Source organism: Pomacea canaliculata, linkage group LG7, assembly GCF_003073045.1.
Source record: "Pomacea canaliculata isolate SZHN2017 linkage group LG7, ASM307304v1, whole genome shotgun sequence".
Lineage (NCBI taxonomy): Eukaryota > Metazoa > Mollusca > Gastropoda > Architaenioglossa > Ampullariidae > Pomacea > Pomacea canaliculata.
In genome coordinates this window covers 15,559,694-15,580,836 of record NC_037596.1, presented here as the reverse complement: position 1 = coordinate 15,580,836, position 21,143 = coordinate 15,559,694, and the positions used below count along the sequence as shown (strand labels likewise).

At 38.7% G+C, this 21,143-nt stretch overlaps 2 protein-coding genes across 3 annotated transcripts; both read right to left on the bottom strand.

The window, feature by feature from the left end:
- Positions 1–5,140: 5,140 nt before the first annotated feature.
- LOC112568439 lies at positions 5,141–10,587 on the bottom strand. 2 transcript variants are annotated; one of them, XM_025245743.1, is made up of 5 exons: positions 10,510–10,587; positions 9,865–10,224; positions 8,730–9,017; positions 8,322–8,627; positions 5,141–6,375 (listed from the first exon to the last, which is right to left on the bottom strand). In XM_025245743.1, exons 1-5 carry the CDS (start codon positions 10,580–10,582, stop codon positions 6,359–6,361), a joined length of 1,044 nt encoding a protein of 347 aa, XP_025101528.1. In that variant the 5' UTR covers positions 10,583–10,587; the 3' UTR covers positions 5,141–6,358. The 2 variants fall into 2 exon arrangements, with proteins under 2 accessions (XP_025101528.1, XP_025101527.1); XM_025245742.1 differs by having other exon boundaries at positions 5,141–8,627.
- A 1,872-nt stretch (positions 10,588–12,459) lies between these two features.
- Positions 12,460–20,462, bottom strand: LOC112569512. Its single transcript, XM_025247318.1, has 7 exons — positions 20,089–20,462; positions 18,628–18,715; positions 18,020–18,142; positions 17,421–17,714; positions 16,081–16,191; positions 15,337–15,355; positions 12,460–14,729 (listed from the first exon to the last, which is right to left on the bottom strand). The coding sequence occupies exons 2-7, from the start codon at positions 18,707–18,709 to the stop codon at positions 14,306–14,308; spliced, it is 1,053 nt and encodes a 350-aa protein (XP_025103103.1). The 5' UTR covers positions 18,710–18,715; positions 20,089–20,462; the 3' UTR covers positions 12,460–14,305.
- Positions 20,463–21,143: the final 681 nt, after the last annotated feature.

The window sequence follows — 21,143 nt, the reverse complement described above, 5'->3', positions numbered from 1 at the left end:
ACCTCTACCGACTCATAAAATCATGGTTGCGGTCTCTTTAGTTTTTAATTAATTTAACAGATTATAAAGAAAAAACTATGGAGAGGCAAATATTGTTCGTGGCCAATAATTTTCTCTCTGATGAGGCGTGTGACACAAGCTAAGACATACTTGAAATAACAGCCCTTGCATGTCAAGCCACAATTAAATTCATCAACTAATAACACATAAAGACTGTGTTAGCACACTTGAGTTTATAAGAAAATAGACCAATAAAAGTAAACCAGTGTAGTACTGGTTACTCAAAGGCTCATGAGGACTGAAGCCGGAGATTTAGGACATGTTGTCCTATTGTTTCTTCCTTTTAGGAAATACTTCTCAATCGCTATATTGTGTTTATTTCAATTTAATGAGCTTCTTTTTTAATTTATATTACTATTTGTATACGTATATAGTCATCGGAATAGGGATGATGCCACAGAATGAATGGCTTTCATTAAGGTGCTCCAATGAATGGAAGAGTAAAAAGTAAAAAAAAAAAGCTACGAGAACCACACTATAACCTTTTGAAATGTGCAAAGGGCTTTTTTTTAATGACCAGGGCAAGTCATATGATACTTTAAACACAAAGTGAAATGTAGATGTGAGTAACAATTACTTCCTTTTCCATTTTGGACAAAAACTGAAACTTGAGAATACGGAACTATAAATGTCGAAATCGGTTAACCTTAAATATTTACACAGTTACCACACTGTCGTGGTCAGTCCCGCAGGAACCACAGAACAAAAATCATCATGAACATTCAGAACTACCTGTGTCTATTGTTGCTCTTCGTCTATAAAAATGAGGGCGTTCTCAGCTGTAAGTTTTGTTCATCTTTAATATGTTGTATATAACTATTTATTATTTAATTTTCTTATGATGACTAAGTATGATTCAAATCTTTATGAAACATTTCCCGTTGCTTGATAATATACTCTCGTTGTTGATTTTAGACTTTTTCAATTTTTTGTGTTATTTTCTTTCCTTTTGGTTTCTCTTAGTTTACTTTCTCTCTATGAGGGTCGTATATTTTAAAAATGAATTAAATTGATAATTAATGACATAAGATAAAGGCAGATTTTTAGGATTCTGGATAGTATTCCTTACTTTTGTTTAAAACAGTCTTTAAACACTTTTTGTCTTGAAGGTACAGTAACGGATAACAATGAAGCATACCACGAGAACATAACAATTCAAGAGAACACACAGGCTGATTTTATTTACCACCTTAGAGAGGAGACAAGTCAGACATTTGTCGATACAGCTTTTATAATTGAAATAAAGTTGTGTGAAAATGAGAAATATCACGATGTGTGCCGATGCCGATGGATCACTGAAGATATCATCAGATGCATTAATTACAAAAATGTTTCCATGTGTAAGGCTGATAACCACGAGATGCGCTTCTCTCTGCTCGTCAAGAGGACCTACAGTCACATCCTCTGGGAACTCATCAGATTGAATTCACCTCTGGTAGTATTAAGGAACATGAAACTCCAAGTCACTTGTAAGCGATTTGAAAATGTTTGTGTATTTCTTTATGCTTAATAACGACTGCACTGAAAAATCTCCTGGAGCACAATCTTTCTTCACAATGAAGACGACACAGTGCGAGTTGGTTCTAAAGATAATTTTTGCAGCTACTGATACAAAATGTTTTCATGTCGGCTTTCCATACTTCTTTTTTAATTTTCTTCCTGCTGTTTTTCTGATTTTTTGCAACTATACCTTAATAGAACTTAGTGGGAAGAGAGAGAGAAATGGGTAGAAAAGGGAAAAAACGATAATACTTAAAATAACTATGAGTTTTTATGTGCAAAGTTATGTGTAATATTCTAGTGTATATGTTTTATATTTTTTAATACAGAACATCAACACACACAATTTCTATATATAGAATTTCTATTTCATGAATTCTGTTTTTTTGTATAGACCTACCAAAAGTCACAGGGTTGCAAGTAAATGGACGAGAAGTTAACGAGACTCTCGTAGTTGAGGAGAACCAAGAGGTTAACGTCTCGTGCTCCTTTACCAACGGAAACCCTCCTGTCACCGTGCGACTGGTGGACGAAACAGGAAACACACAGAATTCTACAAAACATGGAGTAGGGCCTCTCGTGATCTCTGTGGGAGGGTTTGGCTGTCAGGACGTCTGGCCGGTCATCACGTGTGAGGCACCGGGCTCAGAACTGAAGAGATCTGTGGCCATTCTTGTCAGATGTGAGTGTTGTAGTAGGTAGTAGGTAATCAACAACTCAATCATTTTTTGTTATTATTTTAAGTACAGCAATTTGCACATAGGGAATCAGAAATTAGGCTGATCATATTTTTCGACGAGGGTGTAAATTTCAGACCGAGTTCCTAGTTAAACAACGGTAACTTTCTCCGAGTCGATTGATTAGTAATTTGCTTGCGAATGGGAAGAGTTATGTTAATTAAGCTATAATTTTGCTATAACAGGATTAAAATGAAAAAACATCATGTATTATATCATGTACCCTATCATATATTGCAGCACGTCATGATCCTTCTGTCGCGTTGTTTGCTCCTTGGGTGCTCAAGGTATGGGGGGCGGGGGAGGTCGCCCGGGGGCTGTTGTAGCCATCCCTTTTAATCTGGCCAGAGGGAGGGGCCAACACGTGGAGCTTCTCTCAACTGCGACGGAGCACGAGCTAATAGACCTACCTCGGGGACATCGTAAGTCAGGGACGTAATCAAGATGGTCTGTTGTCGCCGGTCCTGACGTAGGACAGGAGGGCGGGGGTCCCATTTGCGTAAGAAGAAGGAGAGCTCCAGGGTTAGGTGGAAACTATATATTGAAAGCCTGGATCGGATCGTGACGGATAGAGTAAAGCTGGGGTGCGGGGAGATGTCGGTGAACCCAGGGTACGGCTGCGTGAGCATAACGCCTCCCGTACCTTCTGTGTGATGCTGGTGTGCCTAGTAGTCTAGCTTAGTGCGTGAGACGGGTACTAAAAAATTTTCACATTCCTCCGGCGTTTTCTGCGTGTGACAGAATCAACTCAACACGAGCCGAATTGGGTGAGTAAATAAAACTTTTCCTATCGCCTTGTTGAAAGCCAATAACTAGCTGACCAGTGAGCAGACATGCTGGATGCGCGAGTGACTGTGGCTGAGAGATCTCTGCATAGATATATGTGGGGCGGGGGAAGACTTAAGTGCTTAGTTTATATCATTGGGGATTTTTATTTGTATTGTAAAGACATGTGTTTAGCTACCAAGATTGTATTAGCGAATTTTCTCTGTGTACATAGGGTTTTGCGTCTGTCGTAGCAGACGACGCTGTTAACGAAATGTTAAGAGAGACAAGGGGCCAGCATCGTGATTTTATGTGCATGTCCGAAGAGAGTGTTATCCATGTGCATCCCTTTCTACAGGCTCAGAAGGTATCCAGGGTGACATTAATTGTCGAAGCGTGGAGAGACTGCCGTCAGTCATCGAATTGAGGACGGAGCGCTATCGACCACCAGAGGGCGGCCACACCTGTGTGGCATTGTCGGTGCACCGTCGACTAGTCGCCGAAATTCAACTCGTCATTGGACGGACTGTGTAATCGCCAGGTGGCAGAGCAGTAGGCGAAGGTGTGAAGCAGTCACTGGACGAGGTGACATCAGCTTCACATTGCCTCAGACAGGGATCAGGGAGGCGGATAAGCTTCTTTGTTATAGGGAACACTCAGTGTGGTGCCGGATTATGCGGACACCATTAGTTTGTCTGGGAAGCGTATCTATAAATGCGTGTTTATGGTAGGTAATGCTTTCTCATTGGTGGAGGGGCTCTCCTCCGCTTACTTTGTTTGTTTGGGTTTTTTTTTTTTTTTTTTTTGATGTAATGTTTGTTCTCTTTTCCTTTTTCTTTTAAGTTGGCGAGTTGTACTGGGACCGTCAATAAACTTATGTGTTGTATTGTACCTTTGTGTGCGTGTTTTGTGTCCACTGAGGAGCGATTGGCTTCGTTGCTCGCGTCTGTCTGTGTGATTGTGAGTGTGTCTGTGAGACAGCGAGTCTGTTACGTGACACCTTCATATGGTAAACTCTTAAATTCCATTGACAGCGGCCATGATTAAATGCAACATGCAACAAAATAAATATTATGGAAAAGTTCAATACCTAAGTAGATAGAATTCGTAGTTAAAAAAATCAGTTTACATGGGTCACCCATGTTATTGTCACTTAGCGCTAAGGATAGGTGAGATGTAGAGTTCTCAACTTTGTCGCTTCTTTGTTTGGTGTCACGGGTCTGTTTGAAGTATTCTACCCTTTGTTCGGGGATGTTCGGATTTACACAGTTAAACTGAACCTTATACTCGTGGCAACATAGTAAGAACTCGTCGATTCCCTTCCTTCTACAGGCACAAGTAGACAGAATTTTGTATCGGATAGTCAATACGTGAACCAGCTGACACAAATAAAACACTTAAAACAAGAGTCTATTTAACTGGTTAATCCACTTAACAAAAGACGACTTAATTCAGACTATTTGACTGTAGTCCTAGGACTGAACATAAATGTCTTTAATACAGTTGAAAATAAATGTGACGGGGTCACAAAATGCGACTAAGAGTATAATCCCCTACAGGGAAACCAAGGCTGTAGTTTAATGATACTTCAAGGGTCGACAGGCAAGTGAAAACAATTCGCCATCAGACGACCAACTGCTCAGTCTGAAATGTCATCAACAGACTGTCAACTTCCACCTCCGTACTTCCCACTGCCAACTGAAGACACGCATGCAACATCTTGTTATTCATACACCGAAAACCGTTCATGCCAGACGGACCCACACATTACATTTCCTGCAGCAGTAGTAAAACTGAGTGAAATGTTTCTGGAAGTCTCTTTCTTAATGACCCTTAAGCATTTTGAAATATGAATCTTGGAATCTTGAACCTTGACCCACAAAGCACACACCAAATATAAGCAATTATTAAGAAACTTGCAAACAAATGTTTTAACTATAAGGTGACCCTCTCTGATCAGAAATGCTTGTGGCTGAGTTGATAATTGCAGAGAGAGAGAGAGAAAAAAAATAGAGGTAGATTCAATTTGCGCATGCTGTAAGAAAGAATTTTATCAATACTTTATAAGATTTGTTTATGGCAATTTTATTTCCATTTGTTTGTTGTGGTTCTCTTGTCGTACGTCTTTGAGGTATAGTTAAATAATAATCTAGTGCACAACTTAAATACAAGTCATAGAAAGTACTGTAACTTAAAAGCAGGATGCCATCGCTGCTTACAGACTGGTTGCAGATTTCTGCAAAGTTAACTTACAAGAACAAGTACACAGAAAACTAAGTGTGCAGCTACCACCTATCTCCAGAGATAAAACACAAAAAGCAGTTCCCTATCTTTCTGAGTTTCAGACAAACAGGCTGGAGGCAGTCATAAGTATTATCCACGATGATGTTATCGAGGTAGTCGACTCTTACAAATACCTATGTACTTTATCTTGATAATAAGATTAAATGGGACATCAACGCTGACATTATCCTCCGTAAGAGCCAACAATGTCTATACCTCCTACGAAAACTCAGATCTTTCTCTATCAGCTCTGTCATCCTCACTCAGCTCTATCAGCTGTTCATTGAAAGTTTCATCACTTTTTCTTTCATCTCTTGGTTCCACAACCAATCCCAAGGGAACTGAAACAGTCTTGTCTCCCTTGTTAATATCTGTTCCAAGATCATCGGATCCAGGTAAAGGGAGTTTGCAGCCTTTTGTCATCAGTAAATCTTCAGGAAACCATCACACACCCTCTGTACTTCTAAGAATGTGTTGGCATGTGAGTTTTAACTCTTACTATTTCTGATCATGTGTGCGAGTGTGCGCTACTTGTTATGAAATCAGCTGAAGCACCATTGTGCTTAAAACTAGTTTATGGTGTACAAAAAGGTCTATACATCCTCAGATAACATACTGGGATATCAAGTAGAAAGCAATATAGCTTTTGATGACAAAACTAGTGTCAAAATAATCTTTTCTCGTTTTGTTCAACTTGCCTAGGTAGAAAATCTAGTCCCAGACAATCTGTGAAGAAAAGATCTCACTCAGGTACAAAAAAGGGCTTTTATGGTCACTTTAATTTTAGATATTAGGTATGGTCAACCAAGTAAGACTGCGAAGTATCTATAAAACACCAAGCTTTTATTTATTTATTATTTAATTAAAGGCCAAAGGATGTTTCTAATCTTAATATATCATAGGTCATTTATGTTATGAGAAATATAGGTGCCCGAGAGACAGGAGTTGTCCCCCTTCTCTCAACAGAAAAGAGAGTGGTGAGACATATTATTCCCTCTACGTCCTTGATCTTCTCAAATGTTGTGAATCTCTGTAAAAAAAAAATACCTTGCCATTGGGAAGGAAACTGAAAGTAAAATATATAGAGGCGGTATGACTAAAACAATACAAAAGTGTTTGTTAAGTGCATAACATTAAACATCGCATACAACACTGTTATCAAGCGGACTTTGACTATCGGGTTGTTTAATCCCCACTAATTGCAAATGTAAATTTTCTCTACCAATATCAGCTGTACAACATAAATATATGACTTTATTTTTTTTACAGAAGCATGCACTTAGAGAGTTATACATGTTACGCACGGTATTCCCATTGTACATATTTATTATTATGATTACCAAACATATTAACTAAAGGCTTCTATGAAAATAGAGATTATTAAATGTTGAGATTGTCGCGTAACGTGATCGGGCGTTGCTGGACTTGCTCTCTCACAGGCACGCTCACAGTCACACAGACAGACTTCCACACTCCCGACGCGAGCAACAAAGCCAATCACTCTCCTCTGTGGACACAAAAACATGTACACGTAGGGACAGATACAAATCTTAAGTTCATTGGTGGTCGTGAAGTGTGACCCACCAACTCACTAGAGAATGAAAAAAAAATATATTGAATCAAATTACAACGTAAAACAAACGAGGTAGAACCCCTCCGCTGGTAAGAAAATATTATTGAACACACACATTTAGACACTCCCCCCAAATAAACTAATGGTGCCCGCGTGATCCAGCTTGGCGCAGTGTCTTCACTATAATAACAAAGGTTATCGGCCTTGGCCAGTGCATGAGGCACTGCACGGCTGACGCCACCACGGCTCAGTGACCGCGTCACGCCCTCGTCTATTGTCCTGCAGCATGGCGGCCACACAATCCGCCTCGCGACGACTTAAATTTCGGCGCTTGGCCAACAGTCGCTGGCAGTTCAACACAGGTTTGACAGCACTTTGATGTCCTCACTTCGATGACTGTTCACACTTTAATGTCATCCCGGCTAGCATCCGAGCCTGCAGAAAGCGATGCACATAAATAAAAAGCCCTTCGGCCATGCAACTATAATCACTAAGCTGGCCACCCAAACGTATCTCTTACAAAGTTCCTCTAACAGCGTCGTCTGGTACGACAGACGCAAAACTCTATGTATACAAAGCAAACTCCCTAACACAATCTTAGCCGCTAACAGTACATCATAATAAAAATCAAAATCCCATATGACAGAAATTTAGCTCTTAAGTCTTTACCCGCCCCATAAACACACATACAGAAATGGCCTCGCTACCACAATCGCTCAAGCACCTCGCACATGTGCAGCTAACTATGCGAAACGGTACAGGAAATGTTCTCATTACTCACCTAACGGCTCGTGACGCGTTGATTCTGCTGCATGCAGAAAACGCCGAGAAATGTGACTGTTGTCTGGACCCGTCCCAAACGCTAAGCTAGGGAACGCTCTGAGCAGAATACCAAGTACAAGAACATCACACAGAAGATACGGGAGACGTTACTAGTAGGCAGGACCCGTCACATGCACTAAACTAGGGAACGCACCATCGAGTCCTGAGCATCCCACTGTCTACCCGTTCCAAAACTCTTCTCTGCTGGTCCGATCCGGGGCCTACAATAAATATACACGGTCTGACCTCGGGGAGAGAAAGCTCCCACTCTTCCCACGCTACTAGGGTCCCCATCCCCATGTCACGAAAGGGTCAGCAACAAAAGACCCTATTTAGTGTGCACCCTCCCCTCGATCTCCCAGCGTCCCTTATTTACGACGCCCCCCAGGCCAGGTCTTTCACCTCCTGACCTATTCCAGCCGAGAGATGCGCGACGCGTCGGCTCTTCCCCTGACCGGAGAAACAACTGGCCACACCAACTCTGGGCATCCCCTTCTGGGCCCCACACCTCGACCACCCCTGCAGCACGCGACACGCGACAGACATACCGAAACAAAACGAATTATTTGAAAAGTACTCACTTTCAAAAGTTTTATTGGTGAGTTCAAAGGTTATGTTTGAATCCCCGAGCTCTGTAAAGACATGCAACATCCAAGTCCCTTCTCCAATCCATGGTTTTGTAGTAAGGTTCAGGGTTAATATGAAATCTGGGGCACTTCCGCTCAAATCGCAGTCCACTTCCTTGGTGTTAGGCTTCAGGGAAAATTTTGTCATGATACATTTACTGATAACACCAGTGTAGGATCTGAATCCAAGTGTCAGACCTTTGCCTGAAACTCTTGTCAAATCATTGATGTGATTATCAGTGTAAAACAACTGAGGGAGACCTGGAAAAAAAATCAGGGAAAAGAAAATGAGTAAATAAAAATGTCTGTCTGTTGGTCTGTCTGTCACAATGTTGTTGGCATGCTATCTAGTGCGATACTTACATCTGCCAATGATGGCTACAGATCTGTTCAGTTCCGAACCCGGAGCCTCACACTTGATAAGAGGCCAGACCTCCTGACAGCGAAACACTCCAAGAAAAATCACCAAAGGTTCCACTCCATGCGTTGTCGAACTCTGTGCTTGTCCGGTGCTGTCTACTAGTCGAATGGTAACCGGAGGATTTCCATTGATGAAAAAACAGGAGACGATAACCTCTTGATTCTCGTCAACGACGTGAGTCTCGGTAACTTCTTGTCCATTCACCTGTAACCCTATGACCTTTGCTGGGTCTGTGGGAAAAGAGTAATCCAAGAAACTACTGTGCTTTATTCTCATCCAATCTTTATCCGTATACTACATAAAAACTTGACATTTCTCTGCTGTAAAATGTTATTGGTGAAAACTCTTATTAAGTGAAATAAGTATATTACACCAACACATAGGAAGGAAGAGAGAAAAAAAATCATGAGATGGAGAGAAATGAAACGGAGAAAGAAACAGCGAAAAGGACATATACTTTGTTCCACAGACATAAATGTGAGTTTTTGAAGAAGAGTGTTATAGTTTTTGTCTGTATCTTAAAAAGAAATGCTTAAAATCTGCCATGCAAGGTCGCCACCGACAAAACAATACTGCAGCCGATTTGAATAAAAGAGTTATTTTACGGCTAAAAGCTTGTGATTGTGCAAAATAGCTATTGACTAAATGTGTATCTATATTTTACTGCAAAAGCGTATTAAGGAGTATATATAAGAGCATATTAAAACTCATATTTATAGCAAAGAATCATTTCCCTTAAGCCTTATTCTGTATTACCTAATACTAATGCTCTATACATGACTGTATATCTTATGTATAAGTGTAAACTTTATAAAGTAAAAGTTGCAATTAAAGTTTCCCCAGAAACATCTTACAATTAATCTCTTTTAGGTTTAAAAATTAAACTAAGAATGTCTTGCTCGCAGCGACGGATAAAATCTAAATGAAATTAATAACTTTAGCTTCAATCTGTTTACTTAATTTGGAATCAATAGCTCTTTACAATGTTTTTCTTGTAATCTTAAGGAGAAAATTCTTTTGCATTTATAAACAAAATTCTATGTTCATCTAAAAAAAACCAACATTTTAATCGCTCACACATGACTTGAAGTCTGGTTTTCTTAATCACCACTGGAGTCAAATTTGGTCTGTAGAGTTCCCACAGGATGTCACTGTAGGTTCGTTTGACAAACAGAGAGAACCTCATCTCATTGTTGTCAGCCTCGCAGATGGAAACATTTCTCTGATTCTTGCACACGACATCCTTGTCAGGGAGCCAGCGGCATCTGCAAACATCATGATATTTCCCATTGTCACACAGCCTTATCTCGATTACAAAGGTCGATTCCTTGGAGGTTGCGCTGTTTTCTGTTCTCAAATTACATCTGAGGTCAGCTCGTGTGTTCTCTTTCACGGTGACCTCTTCGTGAGATGTCTGATTTGTTCCCATTCCTGTACCTGCAACAAAATTATGACAATATCTGAACATTATCTTGCAAGAAATAATATTTAGTTGGGAAGATCCTTGTTATACTTTGTCATGACAAGCCGAAAGTTACAAATAAAGGAATAGAAAAAAAGAGAATAATGAAGGTGAAAATGATCAAAAGCTAATGGTCTTAAAAACTATTAAAGAGATTAAATAACAGCGATATGGTCGATAAATCATTAAAGCATGTACAGTTATCCACATGTAAACAATTTATGGCTCTACAATATATCCTTAAAAAATAGAGTACTTACATGCAAACGCGCTGTTTTTACCATTCTCAGTTAAAATGAGCAAAAGAGTTATCAGGCAGCATTGTCGTTTCATGTTATCTCTTGTCTCCTGGTCAAGAGAATGAGGACGAAGTAGTGCCGGATGGGTTTCAAATGTTTGAGATTAATCCAGATGTAGCTAGTTTCGTATTCTCTGTTTGGTTTCATTATTCTACACCGAGGATTAGAAGTAAATGTTGTCTTATTACTGTAGCTCAAATTATAAATTCAATGTTAAATATACATCTGTTTGTGGAGCATACAAGGGCGCAGGTGTGTCATGTCAATTGTTTTTAGGAAGGATTTAATAAAGCCTGTATTTTGTGATGATGCACCACTTGTAACTAACACTTCTTTTGTTTATTGTTCTTTCGTAACTAAACTTTGTTTGATTAATATTGGTTGTTATTTGATGTCATTGCTTTGTACTTGAGTTTGCTGTCTGTGTGCCGTTTTATTGTTTTATCCTTCTTGATCAGTATTTCTTTTCGTTTTGTGTCTTTTAGCATTTAGTAATGCACTTCCAGCTTTCTATGCCAGTCGACGTTTCACGAGACTCTTACTCAGTCCGTTTCCAGGATAAAAAGTGTACAATAGGAAAGTCTCACCGATTTGCTGGCATCGATGATCCCAAGCATGCGTTCGGCAAATATATCTTAGTACTAACTTGCATACTTTGGGATCAGTTACCCGCCAGACACGTGGTGATTTTCCTACTTACCAGACTCTAAAACTAATATGACCATTACACTAGTTTTTATTGCATGGTGCTAAACGCATTATCGCTTGAGACTGTCAATAAAACTGGGAATATTTCCTGTCGCTATAGTTTTGCTAATCTCTGTTTCATTTTATAAATTTTTCAGAGAATGTATACAGTCAAATCTCCCTACTATGCCACCTACCGGGACCGAGCAAAAGTGGCATAGTAGGGAGAGTGGCATAGTAGAGAGTGTTCGTAAAAACGGCTTTATTTGTTCAAGTTACCCGTCAGTCCAAAGCAGGGGTGGGCAATTAATTTTCCCAAGGGACCGCATGAGACATTGGGATGGTTTTAGAGGGCCGGACTAATATAGTTAACTCAGTTTTACCTAATACTGTATGTATAGTATATATACTGGCGGGCGGGCCGGTCAGAGACAGGAGGCCTTTGCCCAGGTCTGGTCCAAAGCTCTCAAGAATCGTCGGCTTCGCTAGCTGTCTCCTCTCATTCTCCCCCTCACCTCTTCATCCTCCACCCCTCCCAACCACATCCGCGCACCTGAATCCTGTCGCTAGTCGACTCCCTCACACCTTCCCTCTGTCACGTGACTGTCACCCGGCTAGCGACCACCCCCCCCCCCACACATTGCCAGCCTCCACCCTCCCTGTGTGCGTGCTATGTTCCATCCACCTAACTGCGATGTCCCACACTACCATACAGTATAGTAATCGAGCACTGCGCGGAATTTCACAACTTGTGTCTTTTAACAGTCACAAAAAAGTGGCATAGTAGGGAGAGTAGGGGTGGCATAGTAAATTTTTTTTTACATTGAATTTATAGTCGGGACCGAGCAAAAGTGGCATAATACCGAGAGTGGCATAGTAGCGGGGTGGCATAGTAGGGAGATTTGACTGTACTATACATATATATATATTATAGGGGTTTTAATAAATCATCGTAGTCGTTGTTGTTGTCGCTTTTGTCGACGTATTTGAAAAACGTGTTCCAGTGATATGAAAGCTAATTGCGGTTTACGAAGAGAAAATAAAAAACAACTTAACGAGGAAACAGAGTGAAATAATAGTATACAATGCTGGATTGTACATTGATGAAGTAGAATCTCTCCTCCTCATACGCGCACACACACACTCAAAAACAACAACACACAAACACACACTCAAACACACACAAGCTACTAACACAGGAAATAAGATGTCGTAATTCGGGTGGTTAAAATTTATTATTTGCATGAGGTTAAAAGTAACAAGTATATTTAGAACATTACTCGAAGGAAATAGCTGTCGATGTTTCACTTTCATTCATATTATCCCTTGAAAGGAAATTTCCTGTAATAAAGATGAAAGAACGCTTTCCGCAATATCAATGGTTAAATATTGTCAGACAAATAATGTATAAGTTATAACACTCTGCATGAACTTTAGAAGGAGGATATGGAAGACATGTTTATTTCAGTAATAACACATGCTTGGTGTGAGAAATGAAAAAAAAAATGCAATGTGGCTTGTCAAAAAGACAAGCGATAAGAATAAAAATAACAATAACAATAATAATAGCACATATATGGTACACTTTCCTACTGGCAGCAAGGTCAATTCGCTTTGACAATAAGCAATTGATCAGCAATATCAAGTACATTGAGTAGACTCCACAGCCCATTCTCACAATGGGAAACCTGTTGTACACAAACTAAACAAGTAAAACAACGGCGTCAGGCAGAGCAACATTTCAGTTGCCCCACATACAAGGGAGGTAAAGGAAGATTTATCTAAATATTTGACAAAAAAGTTGTGTATCCAGGAACAGAAGAACCGAACGTTACAGCAGGCTAAAATGATGCTTGGAGCAAAACGACATGAAAACACAAATTGGTAATAAAACACATCATTAGCAACATCGTTAAGGCATAGAGTTCGAAGATCTGTTCTGCAAACATTGCATGTATAGGACAGCACCGAAGACCAGAAAATAGAAAACCCACCATGGTCAACAGCGCTTAAAAATTAAAACTTTTAGTGTGATAGGTACAAGTAATCAACATGATGCACACCAAAAATATGGCTAGATGGCACAGACATTACAGTTGAATAATACACGCTCTAGAAAAATGCTCAAACACAACGAAACCTATTTTGAAACATAAGTAATAATGTAAAGATTTACAGATCATTAGGTATACAAAATATACTGTAGATAAATAGGCAAAAGCAACATGTAATGAAAAGAGCTCTCATCTTCTAACCAGTTAGGTGAAGTAGCAGTGTCAAAAACCTTTATTTTCCCTCAGTCTCTATGGGACAAAGACGTACGGATAAAAAACTACGCCATTTGATATATATATAATACAGCTATTATTAAATCATTATTTAATATTTTGGGGATAAGGAAATAGCCAATCAGTCTCAAAGGCAGTCTAGTTCAACTTCTGTCTTATTTTCTTTTTCATTCTATTCAGTTGTCAGGTAAAGAACATACCATAGAGGTTTGTGGAAAGACAATGTCTGAATTTCAATAAAGTCCCCACACTCCAAAAACGTGTGTAAGATTTTAAAGACTATTAGGCATCAGAGAATTTACACTTCAACCTTTTTGTACTCTGGACGAAAAAGGTTTGGGCAAATATTCCACTAAGACAAATGTGCACTAATTTATGTCCATAAGGTAGCAGAGTTTGTGTGGCGTTATAGTACTAAGATGTAGACATGACCTCTGACCTAACTCAGTGACCACCCAAAACAATTACTGGCAGCAGCTTCTAATCTTCCTCAGTTTTTAAACTAAGTTACTATCTACAAATTTCTCTATCAGAGGTATTTATTAGATGAAATGACATTTTTTCAGTTGCTGATATTTACTTTTTTAAAGAGTATTTCTGAGATAAGGTATTTTTATAATTTATGTAAGTCTGATGAGCATCGTTTTCAGGTAAGCTTTATATAAATGGAATTATTCCTAGTATACATCTATCTCAATGGATAGTTATCTAGACTTGAGCTGTCGTTCCGTACGAACAATACGCAGTTAATGTCGTTTAACGATGAAGACGCATGTGGAATTTCAGAATATGTCGATGCTCTGGCCATTTTCACGCACAAATCCTTCGCAGCTTTTATAGTTTAATTTTAAAGAAGAGCGAAATATGTCAGAATATTCTCCGTGAGAGGTCCTTTCTCGTATGGCTATATTTTCTGATTGAAGTAATGGCTTGTCTTCTTTAAATCCTAGTGCAGAGGACGCCCGCTGCGAAAAATCAGGCTGGGAACAAAAGATGTAAGGATATTCTTCATGAGAGGCATCTTCTCGTATGGCTACAATTTCATTATCTTCTGATTGAAGTAATGGCTTGCCTTCTTTATGTCCTGCTGCAGAGGGCGCCTCTGGCTGGGAACCGCGTGAGAGTTGGGTGGCTGAGACTGGGTCTGTCGTTTTGTAATCAGTGGATTTGCACAGGTTGTCTTTGTTTAAAGATAATGAGCACCCTCTGTAATGAGAAGGGATAATACCAGTCAAATATGAATCGTGCAATGTAAAGCTTAGGCATATGAGGATGACATAAATCTTTTTGAGTGTAGATATATCTACATACGTGAACAGTGTTAAAAGTCAATGATCACTGACGAGACGACGACGACGACAAAGATAAGCATGATGATGATGATGATGATGATGAGGAGGAGGAGGAGGAGGAGGATTATACAGGTAGGTAGGAACCTCGAAAAAGAAACTTTATACTAAGGGTTTGCATTCCCAATGTTTAATAATAAGGTGTAGTGATGCAAAACTGATATGCTGATATGCTGTGTTTCTTGCATTCTGATTAAAGGTTAGAAATACAGATGCAGATGCTACACGGCCAATGCGCGCACACACACACACACACGCATACACACAAGTACACCATGCACATGAACGCACGCACGCATGCACGCACACACACATTTTCTCTCGTTGTTGCTGCGCAATATTTTAGTTATTTCTGTTAAATCATGGGCTAGAGACAACAAAGCATTAATTTTGCTTATTCTGTTTTTTTGTGAATCAAAATTTATCTCTCTACAAAATCATTCGAAAAAAATATTCGAACTTACCCTTCTGGTGTCGAAAGTGCTGAAACAAATAAAAGAAACAGTAGAATATTAAGGTGATAAAACTAATTCAATTAAAACCCCAATAAAGTATCATTATTAATATTCTCAATAGCAGTTTTTAATCGGGAAAAAGATTGAAGTGACGAAGTGAGCATTTAGTGGGCAGATCACAAGACTAAAGGAAACAAGCTGGCTTATTCCCAGGGTATATACTTCTTTATACAAAAAAAGAAGGTAGATGTTCTTGCTGAAAAAGACAGTATTGAGATAAGATCCAACCCCAACACCAACACATAGAGGGAGAAACAACTTAGAACTGGACAAAAATAATAGAAGAAGTGGTTTACTAAGAGATACAAAAGGATGGCTGTTTCTTCTCTTATATCCATCCTACGGTTTTTATTATGATTATGATTATTATGATTATTATGATTATTATGATTATTATGATTAGTATGATTATGATTATTATGATTATTATGATTATTATGATTATTGTGATTATTATTATTATTATTATTATTATTATTATTATTATTATTTATTTTTTTTAGTCCACCATCTTGATAATAATTAAAATTCTAAAAACGAGTGTATTTATTATTCTTGTAATTATTTTAGAAAAGTCTGGTTGTGTAATAGCTACATTCTCGATGATGATGATGATGATGATGATGATGATGATGACGACGACGACGATGAAGTAGAAGAATTTCTTTAAAAAATAATTAAAATTATATTTACTTTTCTTCCAAAACTTATTGTATAACAGAAGAACGAGCAAGACAATCATGACGATGACGGCTACACTCCCCAAAACAGCGCCGACAATCGAGGAAGTACTCCTCTCTTCTCCTGAAGAAAAATGTGAAAGCCATGATCATTAGGTTCAAATAACCTGTACAAACCGATTATATTTATATTTGTAACTTTAAAACCAAGTGTAAACGTATTATAAAAAACACAAGGATAATAGTGTATCAAAATGTGAGCATTTATAAAATAACTTTAGATGGTTTTAATAGGTGACTGTAGTTTGTAGTCTGTATCAGACAAGCAGCAGTGACCTATATACAGAGAAATGGAATCGAACATAACCGTAAATATCAAGTGTTCAAATAGCAGTAATAATTCGGCCTATATACACTACTTTAATCAGAGAACATGGACGAGCTCGCGCGTGTGTGTATGTGCTTGTGTGTGTGTGTGTGTGTGTGCTGTCAGTTAGTTGTGCGACTGCATTAAAGGTTAGGGAATCACAGAGTATTGCGATGAGCTGTACAATGCACCAGCCAAGACGGATGAGATCGTTGTAGATAAAGTACGGCCATCACAAGACGACCCACAGGATATTCAAGTCCTGAAAGCGGAAGTCTAAGCAGCAACCGATGACATGCAGTTTGTAAAAGCTGCAATATTCGATTATGTCTCCACGGAACTTAGCAAAGAAAGGGGTGATGAGCTTAAGGAATTTCTCAAAAAGTTGTGTCACAAAATTTGGCAAGCCAAGAAGTTGCCTTGTGAATGGTTGCAATCATTGATGGTACCCTTGCCGAACAAAGGCAACAGTTACAATTCAAGAATCGTCAATCAGCCTCAGCTGTCACGCAAGCAAGGTGATGCTCAAGGTTCTCCAATGCCGCCTCAGGGCGGGCGCAGAAGAGATACTAGCTGAAGAGCAGGCCGGATTCCGGGCCCTCATCAATACTATCGAATAAAGTTTAGCGTGAAAGCGATAGCAGAAAAGACTCTTCATCTTCAGCAAGGTAAAGCTCTTTACCACAACTATGTCAACTTCCGAAAGGCGTTTGATCGAGTCTGGCATGAGGTACTGTTGAATGTACTGCGATCGTTCAAAGTGAATGATGGGGTGATCCTTATCATCTAAACTCTGTATGATGGGTCCAGAAGTTCGGAATCTTAGGCATCATGTTTGAATAGGATGGTTTGGAGAGGCACCATCGCGCTCCAAGTTGTAAAATAACAATGTTGGGTTGGTCACAAATGAAGGGTAAGAGTGAACAACTGATTATTCAACATTTAATTTAAGCCAAAATTGACAAATAATAAATTTTGTCTATTACCTTCCTGGTCATGGTTTTTTTCTGGTAGGCTTTCTACAGGTTTTTGCAGATGAACTTCATTTTCACTCTTATTCTGGATTTCTTCTCCTTCTTTCAGGATTTTATGAAATTGACAGGCTTTTGAATTTTCAGAGTTCACGCCATCAGGAATACATTTGTATGTTCCAGGTATTCTTACAAATCTTGGAGGAAGGCTGATCACAGCTATGTCCGACACAGGATGCTTTATCTCGATACTATCTTGTAAGATGCATACAAGCTTTTTGTTATTCCACGAACAGTCAGCAAGGAGTTCTGTGGAATGTATTGTGATTAGTATAAATCCCGTTACTGGTTTTCAGTTGCCGAGGCTTCGCATTAACGTAACATTCATCAATTGTGTGATGACATTAATAAGAATAAAGACAATATTCTGATAAACAAAGCTTGAAATTAACTTTACATTTTTTGTTTGTGTGTGTGTGTGTGTGTGTGTGTTTCATTTCTCTTTCATAGCGGAACAAGAAGAAACGAGGTAGTCTTACTGTAGTATCTATATAAAACAGTTGTAATTTATTTTTTTAGAACGATAGACAATTAATCACATAAGTACAACGCACCTGTTTTACCGTTGTCCGGATAAAAATAAATTAAAAAATCTGTTTCCGTCGATTCCATGTTTTTCGGAAACTTGCATTTTAATGTCAACCCTTCAGTTGCTTCACATTCTGTTTCTGTGTTACCTGTAAAGCAAACTTGTATCATGGCTTAATGCTTTGTTTATATTGGATTTCGATTTTAAAGGGATCACAGTTTTACGCTAAGAGTGTACACTAGGACTATCAAGAATAACACCAACAGATAAGCACAATGCATAAATCATTAAATGCCTGGAACCATAATTTATGTTAGCTTGATGTAATTGTAAATAAAGGGCACTTATTTTAAAAACTTATTTTGGGACTTCAATAAAATTATCTCCCTTTGCCATCTGGCCGTAATGTGTACCGCTAACTTCAGTTTACACTTTTCTTCTGTAAAAGAACTGGTTTGCATTCTTCTATTTGTCCATATCTTATTCCAAAGCAAACAAGGAACCTCCATCTTTTCCACCCTTTTTAGTAAAAAATAGGCAAAAGCTCTCGTAGCCGTCACACTGCCTCTCACTACCTAAACACATAATAAACAAAAAAGCCGAAATGAAATGCATTTTACACAGTGTACCTACTTTGAGTACCAGCGAACAGCAGAATCAACAGAAAAGTCCTTTTGCGTTTAAAAGAGTTCACCGATGTGGTTAGTAGTTTCATCGTTTCCTGTACAAATAAAGAAAATAAATGTATTTCTGTCATAAGATGCTAAGTAGCAGGCTAATTTTAAACGGGTTTTACTTTTATCGCACAACATTAAGTTCATTGTCATCATGTGTGAATCTCATTGCTACATTTGTTTTATGTTGTTAGAACTATTAATGAAAAAACGATTCATATTCAAAGTTGCATAATGGCTATCGCATACACATCGTACAGAGAAGTCTCCCAAACATTTCTAGTACACCTTGCTCGGCGTGATGCATGAACATTATATGCATAATTATTTATATTTTTTTAGCCTTAGACTTAAATGAAAGCACTCATCAGACAATGAGTCGAAGTTTTTTTTCCCTTTTGGAAGCCTACGGAATGCAATTGTACAAAGCCAAACTATGTCAAAGCTCCCCATTCCCATGTCCCTATTCTATACCAACTGCTTGATAGCAGCCGGGTAGTTCATTAATAAAGGTTGAAGACTAATTGTTTGTTTGCCAGCTAAGCGCTCGTCATACCTGTCACCAGCCTTGACATCAAGTGTGTGTGTGTGTGTAAGTATTCCCTTGGTTGTAAATTTTAAATCATGAGATAACAAAATGTGTGACCTGCTGCTAGACTCACTTTTCCGTGTGAGGGGGCTTTTGTGGTTGTGTGTTTATCAGCAGGTAAGACGGTGTGTGCGTATGTGTGAGTGTAATTAACACATTAACCCAGCAATCTAAGCTTTCTGTTACTTGGAGTCTGAAAACAAGCATTTCTAGTTTCACACACATGTGATTTTCCTTACGACGCATGTATGTAGTTATCGAAACAAACGTTTTGTGTTTGTCAGCTACTTGAGTCAGTATTCCGGGTAGCTGCCTTTTAAAGAGCATAAACCAGACAACCTTTTGTTTTTGTTCGTGCATGAATGGGCTTGGTTGGATGAATGCCAACGTTGGTTTTCTGCCAGATGACATTTGGCAATGACACAGATTAAATGTCTAAACAGTAGGTCAGCGGTATTGTCAACATTTAAAGGTTTCACGGCTTCAAGGGTATACAACAGTCGCCGGCATGATGAAAAGTCTCAGCTTATTATGAACTGGTTCCTACATCGTTAGCTTAACATAGCCTATTGAAACTAATTATTGAAATATTTCTACGAAGCAGATGTAAAAATAGTTAAACTTAATTAACAAAGTCTTGATACAAGTGACCAAAAAAAAAAAAAAATTGTGCTCACACGAGTGAGAGAGAGAGAGAGAGAACTTGTTAGAAAACAAGCATTTTTTGTTTACGCATAAATAAATCCGTTTCTGTTCTCAAATTATGAGCAAGTATGAAAGACATATATTACTCAATAATAACAAAATATCTTGAAAGATTATATTACTTACCTAAATATCGTTTCCCACTAGTTGCATAAATTTCAGGCACATGACACAGAGGAAACGCTTGTTGACGAGTATTTTTTTTAATCAACTGCTGTCATTAAATTTATACTTTAACATTTGTTTTCCTGTCTGTTAGTATGGAAGTCCTTTGTGATCAGAGAAGAAATGTTCCACAACGTTTCGTTAGCTGCTGTCCTTAACAGAAGATTATATTTCCTTTAAACATGCGACATGCGAGGTCGTTCATTTGATTGTGAAAAGGGAGATGACTGAACGAAGTTAACCCTTCGGCTGCCACCTTAGTGTCTTCTCAACACTACTGTCTGAATATAGTGAAGATCAAATCAGATGTCCCGCTATGCGTCTCTCTTACTGTACTGCACCACACACACTACTGACGCAGCTAACAGCGCCTGAGCTATATATCGGAGTGATCCGGGTAGCTACCATGGGATAGTCGATATACAACCCCTGTTTGTGTTTGGAAGGTTGCCAATCTAAACCTTTACAAGTAGTGCAGCTTTTTCACCCGGTCTTATTTTGAGTGTCTCATATCACAACCTAACAAACTGGGCTCGCGAAGCATTAAGAAAATGCGTTGCGGTCCCCATAATAGACAGGAACAACCCACCCTGCAAAGCTTTGCAGGCTGGGAAACACGTCGAGGTATACCGGGAATGTAAACTGACATCACTTGTCATCAAACGTTTTACAAAAGTCATGTTACTGAAATATTTTTTTGCTTATTTATACACCTAATTTTTATGTGCTCAATGCGAGCATGACAATCAAAATGCAAAATTGGTTGTACATGTAGTTCTTTTTTGTAATCTGCAATAAATATTGTGTACATCCTGAAATAGTAATTAATACCTTTTAAGAATAAAGTCATAGACTAAGTCTGAGAATTCTTTGTCAGCATGGTAGTGGACAACTTTGCCTGGTATGTTTATCACTGAGAATATAATGGTTGTCAAGAAATGAACCCGGGTGGAAAAAAGGAAGGCGATCTATAGAGACATATTGCAGTCAAGTTCTGATACTGTATCACCCTGTCT